Source organism: Apodemus sylvaticus, chromosome 11 (genome assembly GCF_947179515.1).
Source record: "Apodemus sylvaticus chromosome 11, mApoSyl1.1, whole genome shotgun sequence".
Lineage (NCBI taxonomy): Eukaryota > Metazoa > Chordata > Mammalia > Rodentia > Muridae > Apodemus > Apodemus sylvaticus.
This window is the reverse complement of record NC_067482.1, coordinates 77042647-77060011: the sequence shown is the minus strand read 5'-3', so window position 1 is coordinate 77060011 and position 17365 is coordinate 77042647. Positions and strand designations below refer to the sequence as shown.

Here is a 17365-nt window from a genome sequence, read left to right as displayed (position 1 = left end):
GCACACTCCCTCAGCGTGGGCGAGCGGTTTCTGCCAGCTCGGGATGCGCCCTGGAGGGACCCGAGGTCGAAATCAGCAGCGGTCTGCAACTGTTTGGTCTCGGTGAACTAGCACCCAGGCCGCAGGGAGGATCTGGTGGAGCATGCGGGGCCTGGGCAGGTGCTGGCCGAGGACTGAACGCTTGGCCAGAGTGACAAGGTCGCGGCCGGTACCCCGAGCTGATCTCCGTGTCCTGCGCTGCAACCCTACGCAGTTGCTCCACGGAGCCTCCGGCAGAAGGGAAGCAGCTAGAGCCAGGCGCACGCAGCCGCGGTGTTACTATGACGACGACGTCAGGGGGGGGGGGCGGGTGGGATCGGCTTTGGCGCATGCGCGCGCGTGCGGGTCGCGGTCCGTCTTCCCGAGTCGCCCGCGCTGCTTGTTCGCGGTTCCGTGAACCGCGGTAAGGGTTGGGTGGTGTCCGCGGGGCCCAGGGCAGGGTGGGGACTGGGCTAAGCGTACCTGAGCTCGCGGGACACGTGAGTAGGGCTGGGCTGTGGGTGGCGGGTTGTGGGTGGGCGTGGCCCGGGCATCACCAGTGGACCGGGCATCACCAGTGGACCGGTTCAGGGTTCAGCCTGGTGCGCGGCGCCATTGACCGCTACTCTCTGCAGGGCGGCCCGGGCTCCCTCTGCCATGGCCCCCGCGCCCAGGTCCTTGCTGTCGCCACTGACTTTGCTGCTGCTTCTACTACTGAGCCTGGCGCTGCTGGGCGCCCGCGCCGAGCCCGCCACCGGGAGCGCTGTCCCCGCGCAGAGTAGGTGCCCGCGGAGGGGGCGTGCGGGAGACGTCTTTGTTTCCTGCGAGGTCACTTCTTGGGTGGGAACTGGAGGGCGGGCGACAGGGACCGGAACGCCCTGGCAGAGGCTCTGTCTGTCCATCCTCACGTGACGCTGATTCGCGTCCCCCCAGGCCGCCCGTGCGTGGATTGCCACGCATTTGAATTCATGCAGCGCGCCCTTCAGGACCTACGGAAAACCGCCTACAGCCTGGACGCGCGGGTGAGTACACAAGGTCAGGGAAGTCTGGGTTTGGCCTGTAGGCACCCCAAGATATAACCATAGGAATCTGGGCCTAGGTCTCACCTGAAAACGCCCCTATGCCCAGCACCAAGATCTCAGGACACTATGTCCTGAGACTTGTGTACTCCAGGGATGTGTATCCCTAAACCAGATCTCCCGTGAGATGAGACCGGAGTAAGAAGAAACTGAGGTGGGGCACAAAGATTATGGTGTGTGGGAATTGGAAAGCTAAGTTGGACCAGAGATCTGGGTGTTTGTCCTGGAGTTTGTCCTCAAAGGTTGGGTGAAGTTGGATCTCTCAGTACCTGGGGCATAGCCGAGGGAGCTGACCTTGTGCCAAGAATTGCTGGAAGCAGGAGGAAGGAAAGATCCCATCCGGACAGTCCGAAGGCTACTCCCCACAGTGGGGTCTCTCCCCACTTCTCAGTGAGCAAGCATCTAGTCCTTTATGGACCGAGGGGTGAGAGTCCACGGTGGAGGTGCTCTCGATGTGGTTAAAGGATGGCTGGAGTGGCTACACTGGCGTAGGGATGAGTGTGAGGAGCGGCCCCAGCAGTGGGAGCTGCTCTGGAGGGAATGGAGGTGACAGGGCACCGAAGGGTAGAGAGATGTACAGCTGAGGAGAGCCTGGCAGGCCATCCTTATGCTGCTTCTGGTTCCTTTGCAGACGGAGACCCTCCTGCTGCAGGCTGAGCGCCGGGCTCTGTGTGCCTGCTGGCCAGCTGGACGCTGAAGATCTTTGGCCAGTGATGTTCCCTGTCAATAAATGCCTGCTAGCATGCCTGTGTCCTGTGTTTCACTCTGGCCACCAACGCCCCCCTCCCATGTTGCCCTGCTAGGGCCCTCTCTAGGTCTTGGTTTCTCTGTTACAGGTGGTAGGAAGCTGTTTGCACTGGCCCATAGAAGCACCCAGCTGAGGTGCGCCTGCCTGTCCATGTGAACACTTGGCGCTGACAGTGAAGTGAATTGGCCATCTCAGACCTGTCTCAGCCAGCATGCTCTTTTTGGAGGCCAGGGCGTCTTGATACCGGCCTGTCCCCACTGAGTTAGTTCCCTAAAGCCTCTCTGTGCTGGAGTGGGCATAGCTCTGTGGAAGCCTCGCTCTGGAGCTGTAACCTAGGACTTCTGCCTGAGGGGGGCAGCAGCGAGCAGCAGGCCGTGGGTAAACATGCCTTCCAGGAGGGAGAGGGAGGGGGATGGTTCTTTCTGCTGCACCAAGCTTGGCCCCTGGGTACCATGGGAGTTTGTGGTCCCTCTTATATTTGCACATGTGTGTTAGATGCCTAGCAGGCAAAGCTCAAAGTGAGGCTAGCTCTCTCCTTTTATCGGAAAGTTTGTGCAAGTGAAGTTAAAGTCACCCCCCCCCCCTTTTAAATCAAGATAGGGGGTGTGCACATACTATTGGAAACTCTGCCAGGAGCACACCAGGGCTGAGGTCTTAGTAACTGCCGTGCCCTAGACACAACCCTGGCCTATCTGGGCATGGTACCTTGATTACCCCCATGTCCCACGAAGAGCTAAATCATGGGGGGTGGGGTAGGGTGGGGGTGTCGTTGCTGGAGGAGCGCTGAGACCTTTGGTGGCTCTTTAGCCCGAGCGAGTGGGCGCTGTCCAGGCGTGCTGCACCAGTCAGGCTTCTGTTCTGGGTTCTCCCTGAGCAATGGAGGTGGACCCCATTGGTTGATTTTAGTGCTGACCATCCCTCATTGCAGGAGAGACCAGGAATGTATCCTCGTTCTGGGTGTAGATTGCCACACCTAGCAAGTCAAATACAGAAACAGCACTTTTCAGCACCCTTTATACAGTGTTTATGAGATGTACTTACACTAAAGGTAATGTTCACCCTAAATTCAAGATTTAACTGTCCTGTATTTTATGGATGCTGTCAGATTAGCCCTTGGTACAAATAGCCAAGAAAGTATGGTGTGGAGTCTTCCTTCCAGGCATGTCTATGGAATGAGGTAGAATTGGCCAGAAAGGCCAGGATGAAGGTATCTGGAGGTCGGTAGCCCATTGTGCAGGAGTTGGGGCTACGGGGAGCTGGAGCTGACAGAGCAAGGAGGTAGCCTGGCAGGAGCTTTGTAGTGTTTCTGAAATTGTGTGTGTGTGTGTGTGTGCGCGCGCGCATGTGTGTGTACAGAGGACAACTGGGGAGATAATTGTCTCCTTCCACTGTGGGTTCCAGGGTTTGGACTCAGTCAGGCTTGCTTGGCAGGTGCTTTTAGCTGCGGAGCCATCCCTCTGGCCTTGTGAGGTTTTGAGCCTGCAGATTGTAGGAATGTGGAAACAGGGTGCTTGCAGCAGCTAGAAACACTAGGTAGCCTGGAGGATCATATGGGCCCTTGAGATAGTTGCACCCACCATGGATGGAGGCTAGCTGGGCAGTGCCACCTGTGCTACATGAGACATGGTTGAATTCCAGATGTACTTGAAAATAGAAGTGGGGTGTGATGGCATCTACCTTTCATCCTGGCATTCTGAGAGTTCAAGGCCATCCTGGTTTACATAGTGAGTTTTAGAACAGCAAGAGCTCTACAGAGAGACCCCAGACTTTAAAAAAGAAAGAAAAAACAGAGCCAGGAGGATTTGGGAAGGGGCAGAACAAATGCATCTGTAAAGACAAGCACCTGGACCAGCACCAGAGTGGAACCATTACACTGCTGAGTCCTGTGTGGCTGAGTGAGGACAGTGAGGGAGAGAAGGGCTGAGAAGACAGTGAAGGAAGATGAAGGGACCTTGGAGCATGAGCAGACAGGAGGCAGGAAGAAGGCTGAAGTATGTTCTGGGTCTTTGTACCGAGGGCTGTAGGGAGATGGAAGCAGCTTGTGTCTCAGCTACTGTGGTTAAGCAAACACCAGGACTGGACCAACAGATTTGGTATCTTGGGCCACTGGTGGGTAAGCTGGACCTGGGTTTCCTGGAAGGAGCAGAGATGGAGAGGTCTAGCACCGTTCCCTGGCAGGGCCTTTAGTTAGACTTTCCTACAGGCCCTGCATTGTCCTGGAGCTGCAGTGAGGCTTTGATGTTTCTCATTGGCTTGGTATGGCATTCAGAAGGACTAAACATAGCCCGGATTATGGTCAAGCACAAGGCAGGCATTTTCTTTCCAAGATGCCTTTTGTTTTCTTAGATTTAGCCCAGGTCTAACCAACCTCGGTGTCTTGCTTTTTGTTGAGCTCTGAGCCCAAGCCTCGGGCACAGGATACCCTCCTATTTACCTGGGTCTCTGTTCTTGTTCCCAGACAGTTATACATCCCCACACTGGATGCCCTCTAGGGAGCAGAGGGTCCCTGAGTGTATGGTGCTGAGTGAATGTATGGAGCTTGTGCAGAGACCAGCAGAAGCCACTTCTTCCTCCTGGATACTTGAAGTGGGGACCGATGGGCCTGCACACAACCTTTTCCAGAGACTTCCTCCCCGTCTGTGCTGTGCCTACAACATGCAGAGGTTCCTGGTTCTCCAGCTAGTGACTAAAGAATCTTACATGACCCTGGCCTCATTGTATGTGTGTCTGTGCATCTGTTAGTCCTTCATTCTTCTGCTATCCCTAGCCAGGGTCCTGGGACCCAAGCCACCAGCTGCAGCACTGCCCACCTGCACTCTTCTGGCAGAGTTACCTTTTTCAAGGTTTCATGTCTTCCACTCCTGTGGCCTGTGTAGGAAGTGCTGAGGAAGGAAACCGAGTTGATCTGTCTGAAAATACCGTTTTTCATTTGTTTTTTGGAGGCAGGGTTTCTCTGTGTAGCCTTGGTTGTCCTGGAACTTTGTAGACCAGGCTGGCCTTGAACTCAGAGCTCTGCCTGCCTCTGCCTCCTGAGTGCTGGGATTAAAGGGATGCACCACCATCACCGGCTGAAGAGATCTTGTTGGCACATTCCATCCACGGTGTAACCTCCACCTCAAAGGCTCTGCACACACCGCTCGCTCTCCTCTTCACCCAGTCACCTCCTCAGTCTTGATGACCTGCTTCACGAGTCCGCCCCTTATGGCCCTCCCTTTTTTGAGGCAGGGTCTCATGTAGCTCTGGCTGGCCACCTACCTTTTGGGGGTGGGGTGGGGTTGATTCCTAAGGAATACTAGACTGGTTTCTTTCTATCCGCACATTTCTTCACTCCAGCCCATGGCTGAGTGGGATGGAATTGTGCCCACATGGGCAGGGGACTCTCAATCTGTGTGCAGATGAAGGATGAGTGATGGGGGGGGGGGTGCGGGGTAGTTTCCAATAGCATTCACTTTGCAGTTACAGTAATGCCATGCCCTGCAGCATCTAGCCCTGAAGAGGTGAAGCTCTCTGTCTGAGGAGACTTTTTGAAGGAGGACAGAGCCTGAGCCTGCCTGGAAGCATATTTTTTCCACTCAGAGTGAGTTGAGTCTGGATCTCCAGTAGTTCTGACCTGGAATTATTTTTGCAGAATTCCCATTTTGGTGGCATCTGTTAATGGCTGCAGGGCCTGTTTCTCTTCTCTGTGCTTTGGGCTCTGGTACTGCCTTAAATCTTCCCGTCTTCCCTCAGCCCCCAGGGGCTTATATCTTTCAGTAGCTAGCCCAGGGCCATTTCCCAGGATTACCTTAGCTGTGGATCTTTCCAGTACCCACCCCTTTTCTCTACATTTTCAATACAGGGTTCTTCTTCCCCCAACAGACCCTGGGGCAGTCATGCCAGGCAAGGATAAGTCCTCTGTACTCAGTATCCCTAGAGAACACACTGTGGGTGGAGGGCTGCCCTATTAAGGAAGCACCCCTACCCATGAATGTTCAGGTGTAGGGTCCAGGGCACGGGTCCCCAGTCTGCCTCTGAAATCTGGACAGACAGCCGTCTTCACCCCTGCCAGGCTGTAGGCAGGCACTTCCAGGCTCCTGGACGGAGCAATCGGGTGCAGGATGTGAGGAAGCAAGCGGGGTCTCCTGAGTCTTCCTAGACACCCAGGCAGAGGAGTGTGTGTGTGTGTTTGTGGGGAGCTCAGGAGAGGAGAGGCTCTAGACTGCTGCTTTTTTAAAAGAGGACCTTGATGCCACCCAGGAATGACCTAAGGGATAACAGCAGAGGGCGCCCCACGACAGGAAGGAAGAACAGGGCTAACCAGGGCCATGGATTGCCCTGTTGTCTGCGCAGCTCTTATGCTAACATCTTTGAGTCTCCAAGAGTTTCAAAGTGTCTGTTCATGGGCTCCAGTCCTGGCCCCTTCACACTTTCAGACGTTTCTGATGTGTTGGCTATACGGAGGGTCACTATCATGGCCATGGGGCAGATGATTATAGGAGGACTGCGGCAATGAAGGGAATGGTTAGGCAGACCAGGGAAAGGGACCTCTGCAGAACTGAGGTCCCTGGTCGCGTTGATGTGAGTCTTGTAAGGCCCCTAGGCCTGGAGGTGCAGGACAACAAAGAAGTAACTCTGGCCAGGGGTGTGGAGAGATACCCTATAGGCACGAGGCTACTTGGTTGCTTCTAAGGCTTACAGGCTCCAGTGACCCTCAAACCTAGGGTTCTGAGTCAGACAGACTTGGCTCCACCAGATGGGTCCTCAATGCTCAGCGCCCCCGCACCCCCGCACCCCGGGGCCCTTCTGTCTGACTGCCCTCAGCCCTTACAGGCCGGCACTGTTCCTGCAGACTACCCAGCCAACCTCGGGACCCAGGAGAGGTCAATGTGGCTGGTCAAGGGCCTCAGCCTATTCAGGTACTATATCAGTGAGTTCCTTTGAAATATGGAGAAATTTAGCATCAGTGTCTAGGAAGGTTGCCACTGGGACCCAGATAATATCACTGCTTCCCCCTCTCCCTCCCCCCCCCCCCCCGCGTCTTGAAAAGTGAGAAAAATCCTCTCTAGCCTGGCCCACTCATCCCGAGACCCCTTGCACTACAACCCTGGCTGTTTGATTCTCCATATCCTACTCCTATGTTCCATTTGCAAGACAGGCCCCTTCAGTCTCTAGGTGACCTTAACGGCTCTGCTGGCTCCAACTATGGTGCGGCATTACGCAGACTGAGGGTCCTCAGGCCTGGAAACGTCAGAGTCTCCGCGAGCACGTGGATGAATTCGGCTTTGGGGGTGCCCATTCCCGTGACATAGGAGAGTGGATTTGCCACTACGCATTCCCCACTCCATGCGCGCCCAGTCTGCTGCGTCTGCACGTCTTGCTCCGGGGGACTGTGAGGCCGCCGCTCAGCTGCAAGCCCCCGTTGCACCTGCACCAAGGCAACGGGGCGCATGCGCGGGCCGCGGAAGGCGGGGGCCGAGCCGGGAGGGGTCCTGCAATCCCGCAGGTCAGCTGCCGGGAGCGGTCGGGTGTCAGATTGGAGAGGGGTGGGGTTCGGCCCTGCGTCAGGAAGCGCGGGCATCATACTCCATTTCAGCCGTGTCCTCACTCTCTTTCAGTCCATTCGGCTCCGACCGCGGGCTCGGAGGGCGCCTGCCAAGGGAACAGGGGCCCCTCACGAGGACTTCGGCCCGGCGCCGCGTACAGACAAAGGGGTGGGAGATGGAGACACTTCCGTGACTACTGCCAGCGGCCGAGGAAGAAGAGGACGCATTGCTGCAGGAACGCCGGCTCGAGCGCAGCGGCAGCTTTGCGGGAGCTCAGGGGCGGGGTGGGAGGCGTCCATCACTCGCCGTCCTCCTGGCGAGCCTCAAGCCCCCACGCAGCGCCTCTCTGAGCACCCTGTCCCTGCTGCCATTCACTCGCCGCTCACTGAGGACCACTTCCTCGCACACTCTCCGCTCGGCCCCTCTATGCTCCCACGATCCGCCAGCCACGCAGCCCAAGTGTGCCATCGGGCGGGCGCGGAGGCGGCGTCTGCTCCCACCCCCGAGATCACATGGTGACCCTCGGCAGCCAATGCAGTGGACGCTAGGACCCTGCGGGACCCCGGGCGCCGCGACTGCACCGGCGCCGCTGCATTATAAATACTTCTCCAAAATGCGGCGCAGCTCCCTGCGCGCGCCCCGGCCGCCCGCCGCCTCCGCCCTGCGCCCCTGAGCCGCTGTTGCCGCTGCCACCACCGCGGGTCGGAGGGCGCCGCGCCCTTGCCCTGGGCTCGGGCTCTGCCCGTCGCCGCCGGCTCGCGTCCCTGCGCTGCGCCGCCCGGCCGGGTGCATGCATTGTGGGCCTCCCGACATGGTCTGTGAGACGAAGATCGTGGCTACGGAGGACCATGAGGCACTGCCGGGGGCCAAGAAGGACGCGCTGCTCGCCGCCGCCGGAGCCATGTGGCCCCCGCTGCCCGCCGCGCCCGGGCCGGCCGCTGCACCCCCACCCGCGGCAGGTCCCCAGCCCCACGGAGGCACTGGGGGCGCGGGGCCGCCGGAGGGGCGCGGCGTGTACATCCGCGAGTTCCGCGCAGCCGAGCAGGAGGCGGCGCGCCGCATCTTCTACGACGGCATCTTAGAGCGCATTCCCAACACGGCTTTTCGCGGCCTGCGGCAGCACCCTCGCACCCAGCTGCTCTACGCCCTTCTGGCGGGTCAGTGCCCCGCGGGGGGCGGGGGGCCGGCGGGGCTGCGGCAGTCCTACTCCAGGCCCGGCTCCAGCGGGTCCAGAGGACCCCCCCGGAGACCGTCGCGCTTGGCTCTCTCTGCCTTCCTCCTGGGTCCCCATCTCGGAGCCCCGGTGCCGCGTCGGTGCACTGGACCGGCTGGGAGGAGACCGCTTGCACCCGCGGCGCTGCGCTCCGGGCTTTCGGCCAAGGCGCCTGGGCCGGGCGTGGGAACCAGCGCGGGCTGAGTGCAGGGCGCTGCGGACTGGGAAGCACTGGGTTGGCAACTCAGTCCGCGGTGCCCGTTCTCTCCGTCGCGGGGCATCCCGGGTGGGGGCGGCGTGACAGGGCAGGTAGCGCTGCAGCTGCGGCCCGGCGCGACAACTATATATAATCTGCGGGCGGGGGAGGCCGCCTGAGGCTCAAGTGCTAATTTATGACGGGAAGACAGCCAGCTCCGCGGGGAGCCAGGGAGACTGTTCGGCAGAGCCAGGGCTATAGGGAGGATACCCTCTGCTGTCTTGAAGCACACCCCCTCCTATTCCATGCCATCCCATTCTGCAGATGAGGAGCTTGAGGCGACTCACCCAAGGTCATTCAAAGGAGGCAACTTTTGCTCTTGTGCGTTTTCCTCCTCCACTGCATAAATGAAGCTTGTCACCCGACTCTGTCAGCCTAGTGGGCTCCGAAGTTGCCCAGGGTGGGCTCTAGCTGGGTCTCTTCACAGCCTGGTGCGGGATGCCCTTCTTGGCTAGACAGTGCCTTAGTGTCTCTGTCCAGCTCTTTGACTTAGCACCAGGCTAGGTGGAGTAGGCAAGAGCCTCTTTGGAAACTGGGGGAACCAAGGGCTGACCAGCACTGGTCTGGCCTAGGCTGTATTGTGTTTGTTTCAGGTTGTGAAGGTAGCAGAGAGCTTGGAAATGAGGAAGCGTAGAGAGGGACTGCGGCCATGACTGCTACACAGAGAAACAGTCCCTGGTGGGGAGCATCCCTAAGCACTGATTTACCAAGGTGGTTTGGACTCCGGGTGCTGTGAGACCTGCCCATGTCCAGCCTGGCCGCGCGCGTGCCCCTCTGCACCTGCCACCTCACCTGTGCCCCCTTGCCTGCAGCCCTCTGTTTTGCTGTGACCCGCTCACTGCTGCTGACATGCCTGGTGCCGGCGGGGCTCCTGGCCCTGCGCTACTACTACAGTCGTAAGGTGATCCTGGCCTACCTGGAGTGCGCGCTGCACACCGACATGGCTGACATAGAGCAGTACTACATGAAGCCACCTGGTGAGTTCTGGAATCCTCCAACGCTACCTCCCTCCCCACCTCCCTCTTCATCTTCAGGCACAAGAGGGCCTGAGCGGTGGGATCGAGGCCTCTAGCTAAGTGTGGAGCGTCAGCTGGGGAGAGCCAGAAAGAAGTCCTTCCCTTGGTGGCCTAGCTCCACTGTGCCCTCTGTGGGATACCTTTTCCTGGTACCTGCCATTTGTGTGTTGGGGGGTGAAGTCATGGCTGGATCCTGTGCCAGCTGAGAGTACCCAGGGCGGAGGAATCCTGGGTGGCACAGGAGATGTCCCAGGGAGCAGAAGATTGGCCTCCTGACAAGGTATTATCCCAGACCCCAAGGCTTTCTGTAGAAAGACAGTCGGGGACTCTGGTCAACAGGAGCTGGAGACTGGTCTCTCCCTGAGGCAAGCCATGAAGCAGGCTGAGTTGTGGGAGCCAGAGGAGAGAGACATTTTGGGATGTGAGGGGCTGAGCACCGGGGACCAGCCAGCAGGAACAAGGAAGGGCAGTCTCTGGCTTGCCAGCTCCTCCCCAGCCATCCCATCTTGTAGCCCAGTGTCCTGTTTACTGGCTTTGGTGCCTGCCCTTACCCACCTGCAAATACAGCCTCCTGTCCTCTGCAGGGCCCTCGATCTACCTGCCTAGTTGGGAGGAGGGGGAAGGTGACTGAAGCGCTTTGGTAGATAGCATGAGTAGATAGATGGGCGTGGTCAGAGGTTCCTGTCATGTGCCCTGTCTGAACTGCAAGCCCCTTAGAGTGTGGCAGTTCTTGCTAACCCTCGGACATCATGTGCAGATTTATGGGAGCTCTTATGCAAGTGGGGAAACAAGACCTGGGAAGAGTGACAACTGGGTGCTGGCGGCTGTCCTGACCACTGATCTGGTTGTGTGGGTGGGTGTGGGGCAGCTGGGAAGAGGGCATATGGGTGTATGGGGTTGGGGAAGTCCTAGAGGCTCTGGGACCAGGGCCCTCCATGAGTTGACAGCTTTCTCTGCTACGCTGGTGGAGGGTGGGCAGGCAGCACCCTCAGCTGTAGAACAGAGTCCGCACTGAAGGAACTGGCTTCCCCAGAGGTGAGAAGTGTAGGTAGGAGTGCTTCCTCCTGCTAGGTGAGGGCAAATAGAGGTGCAGAGCTTTTGGGGGAAGTGTGGTCCTTTGAAGGAGTCTGGGTGGTTAAGGCCGAGGGAGGCCAGATCGCCCACAGCAAGTCGCTCTATTGACTGGGCCAGACGCTCCCTCTCCCCTATAGTGCCTTAGCCTTCATCTTTCAGAATGGTCTCTGGGTGTCCCCGTGACCGTGGACCTCTAGTTCATGAAGGTGACTGGATTCCCTGTGGCCGGTGCCCTTCAGCATTCCTCCCATCCAGACGCCTCTCCCTTCTTGTAGGGGTGAGGGTGGGGTGGCTTCCCTGTAGGTGGGGATGACTGGCCTGGTGTCAGGCTCATTGTCCAGTAGCATCTGGGTTACTGGGGTTGGGGTGTGTACAGCTGTCTGTAGTCCCTCACTGATTTATAAAACATTCTTCTGGACTCTCATTCAGTTCTATCCCTGCAAAGATCCTGGCGGAGGAGTATGGCAGGCCAAGGACTGGGATTCAGAGTATGTCAGCAAGACATACTCTGCCCTGTGACCCTGGCTGTGGTTGTCTGTAGTTTTTCAGGTGGTCTGGGGGTAGGAACCTGCTTCATCAAGGCCTCTCCAGTTCCTAGGCACCTCCAACTACTATTTTGGCCAGGACAATAGAGACTTGGGCTGGAGCTGATTGTGTCAGTTTGTGACTTGGGATTGTGTCATGCAAAGTTGGGCAGGTTGGCCTGGACTGAGGCTTGTGGAGTGTTCTTGCTGCTCAGGGGGTCTAGAGGAGGCAGATTATCTTAAATCGTGGCCTCCCGTGGTGTCCAAAAGAGCTGAAAGGTAGGTCAGGCACTAGAAGATTGAACATCATTGTGATACCCTGGCTTAGCACCCAGCTGTAATGGGCAGCTCTGAAGTCTCCAGTCTTCCATGCAAAATGTCCCTGACTGTCACATCCTTCCTAGGTTCCTGTTTTTGGGTGGCTGTGCTGGACGGCAACGTTGTGGGCATCGTGGCCGCACGAGCCCATGAAGAGGACAACACAGTGGAGCTGCTCCGCATGTCCGTGGACTCACGCTTCCGCGGCAAAGGCATCGCCAAGGCTCTGGGCAGGAGGGTGCTGGAGTTTGCCATGCTGCACAACTACTCTGCAGTGGTACTGGGCACCACAGCCGTTAAGGTGGCCGCCCACAAGCTCTATGAGTCACTGGGCTTCAGACACATGGGTGCGAATGATCACTACGTGCTGCCTGGCATGACCCTCTCGCTGGCCGAGCGCCTCTTCTTCCAGGTCCGCTACCACCGCTACCGCCTGCAGCTGCGTGAGGAGTGACCACCGCCACCTGCCCACCGCCCTGCCCCCGTCCACCTCTGCCCTCCTGCTCGCTGCCTAGTGCGGCCCTGCTTTCCAATGCTCACCTTGGCGTTTGTTTGGGTTTTCCTTTTTCAGCATCATGCTGGTTCATCACCTGGCTGGTTCTGGGGCCACTGGGTCCTGGTCCAGAGAGCTCATCTGCAACACTCTGGTGGGGTGGATTGTCTGCAGCCATGGCCCTTGCCTCCCCAGCCCATCAGAGTGGCTCATCATGCCTTGAAGAGTAGCATTGTGGACCGTCTGAACTATCCACAAGGCTGCCCAGCCTGCCTCCAGGGAAGGACTAGCCTTGCCCGTCAAGCACAGAACCTCTACAACAATCCCCAAGGAGCAGAACCCTGGCCCCCAGCCAGGCTAAGGCTCAGCTATTGGCCTCTGGAAGAGTGGTCTGCTGGGCTGGCCAGCCACTGCCCCGTGGGAGGCCGAGCTGGCCCCAGGCCCTGCTTTGCCCTGTGCATGCTAAGGACATGGCCTGGCTGCAGCATGCCGCATGTCACAGTCCCCTGCCCTGCTACCCTGCTCAGCCTGGACCTCAGGCCTGAGCTGGTGAGCTCCCTTGTCCAGTCCTGAGCTGGCCTCTGGAGGGCCTACCTGCCTGACCCTGTCTGCTCTCTGATGGGGCCTGGCCTGGCCTAACCTGGCTCTGTCCACTCCTGCTTTGCTTCAAAATCATCTTACCTCTTTCCCTTTTTGGGCCCCATGCCTCCTTGCTCTGGCTGACTTGGCTGGTCACCCGGGTTTGGTTCCTGTAGCAATCCACTGCACAGCATGGTGGGGATTTCATGGGGGTGGGGGAACACCTCCCCCAACACCTGTTAGATTAGGTGGCTGGCCACCTCCCAGCTGCCTGAGGTCCTGTGGCCTCATGCTATTTGTGGGGTCTGCCCTGTGAATGGAACTAGCCCAGGCTGTTGTTGGCAATGCCTGCCACAGCTTCTCCCAGCCTGAAACAACCCATTCTCTAATAAGTTACGTAGACAGAATAGCACTCTGCATGACTTTAATTACTGGGACAAAATGGTAGTTTGAGCCTCCAGACACACATCTGTGTGGTGCTAGTGCATGCACGGTCTCTGGCCCCATTTGATGGGGTGGGTGGCCGGGTAGATGGAAGGTTGAAGGATAGAAGGAGACTATAATTTAGAGTAAACACCCCTAAAGTGCCATCACAACACAGTCTGTGAGGCTCAGGTTGCCCCTTGATCCCTTGTATGCAGGATTGAGGGGACTGGAGGGTCCTAAAGCCTCATAGGAAGGGATGGGCACCTCCTTTGGGGCAGGAGCTGGTGTTTGAGGTGGGTCCAGCCATCCCACTACAGACTACTCTGCTAGGCCAACTGTGTTCCTGGCCTCTCCTTTTTGGTCCAGCCCACTTAGGATCCAGCCTAGATGGGGGTGGGGATGGCCTAGGCCAGGGAGAGGCAGTAGCTGGCAGTGTTCATGTGGCCAGCTGAAACTTGGACTTAGCTTTAGTGCAGGGGGTGCATAAAGGCCCATCCACGCTCCCGTGTGGGGTTTGGGGTAAGGAGTGGCAGGCTAGGCATACCATAGAGCTGGGCCCCTGGCACCAAGGCTGCATTATTAGAAAGGCTCTTTAGAGTTAATGAATTGGTGGGACAAGCCCAGCTTCCGGAGGGGCCTTTTGTCCTGTTAGCAATCGAGGCATTTGCAGACCACTGTACAGACCCCGCTGTCCCCTGTACATTCCTCCCTGGTGGTGCCCGGTCCCCACTTGGGGATGGGAGTTTTGTAGACTGTACAGAAATTGGCACCCTATTTTCTTGCAGCTCTCAGATTTTGTTAATCTGGATTATACAGACAGACGTAAAGTGTTTTAGCAAAATGGAAAACAAACAGTTGTGCCTTTTTTCTCTTTTCTGTTTGGATTGGTCTCGGCTCGGGGCTAGTTGTAGTTGTTGTGGGGTGTAGGGACTGCTGGTGTGTGAGGCCTACGGGGTCAGAGACTGCTGGTGTCTGAGGCCTGGGTGGGCCTAAGTGGGAGCCGTGTCTGCTGGACACCACCAGCTGCCTAGGCTTCTCCTGACCCTGTGCCTTTGGGTCCTGCAGTCTTTGGGGTGGAAGGTAGGGCAGGGCACTGGGATCACTTGGGCCAGGGCAGAGCTTGGGGATCCTGTAGCCACCCATGTCTCCTTGATACTGACCTGGGAGGAGCTCCTAGTAGATTCCTCCAGCCTAGGAGCCTAGGGGGAGGAGTGGCCCAGCCTCTCGGCACCTGTCTGTTCAAGGGGATCTTTTCCTGCTGAACAACTCATGCATAAAGGGAATTTTGCTGGGCTCTCAAGTATATGTTGCCTTCTGTTGCTGCCAAGACTTGGTAGAGATTCCAGGAATGGTTGGTGGGGTAGGTTCCAGCTGCATCAGGATGGAGCCTCACCAGGCAGTATGTAGCTTGGCAGGGCCTGAGGCCCTGGAGACATACATGTCTCCCTGGGTTGGAGGAAGCTGAGCGAGATGATGACTGGGTCTGACCGTGTCTACTCCATCATCCCAGCCAGAGCTCTACATGCTCTGTACATGTGCACTGATGTGAATTTTCTGTTTGTTGAGATTCTGATGTTTCTTCTACCTCTGTGGAGGCCCTTCCTCCCTACTCCACTTGGTGGCCATGTGCTTGGTGCCCCTCTCTGAGTTTGCTGGTCATCTCCCCTGCCCCTTGGGCCTCCAAGCACCTGAGATGGCCAGCAGATGTACTCTGGGCCTGGGAAGGCCAGCCTGAGGTCTGACTGTGCTCAGGATCTGTGGCTTCCAGGAGTCCTACTGTTTACTTGGAAGCTTTAGAGTAGGGAGGGGAAAGAGATAATGGAATGTTCCAGAATGTCAGTGTTGGATGACCCTACAGCAGAGATGTTGCTTGACTGTCCCCTGGCAGCTCCCACTGCCCAGGCATGTGTCTGCAGAAGCTTAGTCTCTGCTGTACGGCCAAGAGACTGGCCTGCATGTTCTAAGACCCAGCCCCTGAAGGGTAGGGCAGCACACTCCTGAGTGTAGCGAGGCCATACTCTGGTGGCCATGGCAGCCTCTTCCATGTCCTGAACTCACCCCTGTGCTTACCCTTCTCCCTAGCATTGCCCTGGGGCTGGGCAGCAGCTAAGGGATGTGCTAACCTGGCTGAAGTGGTTGGTGGCTGGCTCTGGCTAGGAGGCCCTGTGGATAGCAGGTTAGTTTCAGGGACTTGGACAGTTCCCATCTTGCACAGGTACCCTTCCTGAGATAAGGGGATAGGTCAGAGGACAGAGTCAGGGACACACCTAAAGTGAGCTTGGGCTTTGGCTTGGCACCTGGGACTTGCTAGACCACAGGGCCATAGGACTGTCACTTGCTGCTGGAAAGCACGCTGCCCATTCTTACTTGCCTTTGCCAGCCCCAGATAGCCCCAGTCACAGCTTCCTGGAGCCGGCTTCCAGGGCTGTGCCTGTGGCTAGTAGCCTGGGGACAAAAGTTTTTTGGGTCTTGCTGGTGTCCCAGGCTTCTTGGGAGCTATATGTGACTACCAAGGAACTATGCAGCGCCCATGAGGCCATCTTCTTGTCAGGCCCAAGAGGCAGCCTGAGAGAGTTGACCTGAGGTGGTTGTGCCTCCCTGTCCATGGTAGCAGTGCTGCTGGCACCCGATGCTCCTGCCCTCTTAGTCTGTTGTGGCCTCAGCGATGGTTCTGTCCTTGGCTCTTGGCTACACTGTGTTGGGTGTGGGGCAGACCCTGGGTTGTGCTGCTCTTTGGTGCTGCCATCACTGGGCTTCCAGCAAGGGAGGGATCCATGATGGTGGGCTAAACTTGCCTGGAGCTGGGTGGAAGATGAGCCTTGACTTAACCACTGTTGGATGTATTTTTTAAAAAACAGCAATAATTAGCCATTTTAAAGAAGGGGTTTACCTACATAAATGTGCATGCTCATCTGTGTATGTGCATCTGTGCACATGTGAGTGTGCATCTAAGAGTATGTGTGCATGTGTGGGCATCACTGTGCAGCACCCACAGGGCCGCCATCTTGTCAGGCCCAAGGGGCAGCTGGAGAGAGTTGACCTGATGCACACACAAACACATGCCATTTGTGATCATGTGCTCATGTGACTGTATGTGCCCAAGAAACCACATTCACGTGTTGCATGTGTGTGAGCATGTGTGAGTATGAGTGGGCATCTCCATACGTGTATGAGTGAGTGCATGTGTATGCTTGTATGTGCACATGTGTAGCGGTGGAAGGGAACCCATGGGGACAATCTGATCTGAGAGGCATTTTGCAGTAAGAAGCAGGGTCTTGTGGTTGTCTCTCACTATGCCCATTCCCTGCCCTGCCCAGCTCCATGTGAATGTAGCACAACCCCGCCAGGCCAGCTGAGCCTCTACTGGCCCTCGCCTCTGTCTATCTTCCCCTCAGCTGAGGGTATAGGGGAGAGGAGCTGGAGGGCCCTTGGACAGGACACAGACTGGGTTTGGCCAGGGTACAGAGGGTATGACACAGTGGTAAGTCTCACTGTGGTTGTTTGTTCATGAATTTGTACTGTGAGCCCATGATGGGGGTGGGGGTGTCCTGAGACCCCAGGATGTGCCAAAATAGCCCCTAGGGTCAGGTGATGATTCGAGTCCCCAAGAAGACAGGCTGGGGGCCCAAGTGGGTATGTACCCCTGCCTGCACGGCCCCCAATGCTGCTGTTTTTCAATAAAACCAGAATTGAAGGAACCAGGCTCTGTGCTTTTTTGAGGCACTTCCTGGGGTGGATATACTGACTTTCCCACTCTCTGGGCCTCCGCCTGTGTCTGGCTGAGCTGGACACTGGAGCAGGAGTGGGATCATTGAGGCAGCATTAGGGCCTTTGTATCCCTGTGGAGTTGAGGCACCTTCCAGAAACTATTACCAAGCTCAACCTCCCATGATGCTCTCTCTCCCACTAGGGAAGAGAAACTTGGACTTCTCTCTGGCCAGGGGTGGTTAGGCCCTTCACATTTCCTAAGTATGGTAGATATGGAGACAGTATCCAGACTAGGAGAACTTGGCTGTAGGGTGGAGAGGTAGTGGGGGTGGAGTGGTGGTGAGGGTGGAGTGGTGGGAGTGCCTTAGGTCCAGCAGCAACCAGAAAGTTT

General features: G+C 57.3%; 2 protein-coding genes across 3 annotated transcripts; both read left to right on the top strand.

The window, feature by feature from the left end:
* Positions 1-336: 336 nt before the first annotated feature.
* On the top strand, positions 337-1840 carry C11H4orf48 (chromosome 11 C4orf48 homolog). Of its 2 annotated transcripts, none has more exons than XM_052198615.1 (4): positions 337-442; positions 654-796; positions 952-1040; positions 1729-1840. In XM_052198615.1, exons 1-4 carry the CDS (start codon positions 369-371, stop codon positions 1792-1794), a joined length of 372 nt encoding a protein of 123 aa, XP_052054575.1. In that variant the 5' UTR covers positions 337-368; the 3' UTR covers positions 1795-1840. The 2 variants fall into 2 exon arrangements, with proteins under 2 accessions (XP_052054575.1, XP_052054576.1); XM_052198616.1 differs by having other exon boundaries at positions 428-518.
* Positions 1841-7990: 6150 nt separating this feature from the next.
* Nat8l (N-acetyltransferase 8 like) lies at positions 7991-16964 on the top strand. The gene is made up of 3 exons (XM_052198922.1): positions 7991-8524; positions 9649-9813; positions 11855-16964. Exons 1-3 carry the CDS (start codon positions 8158-8160, stop codon positions 12220-12222), a joined length of 900 nt encoding a protein of 299 aa, XP_052054882.1. The 5' UTR covers positions 7991-8157; the 3' UTR covers positions 12223-16964.
* Positions 16965-17365: the final 401 nt, after the last annotated feature.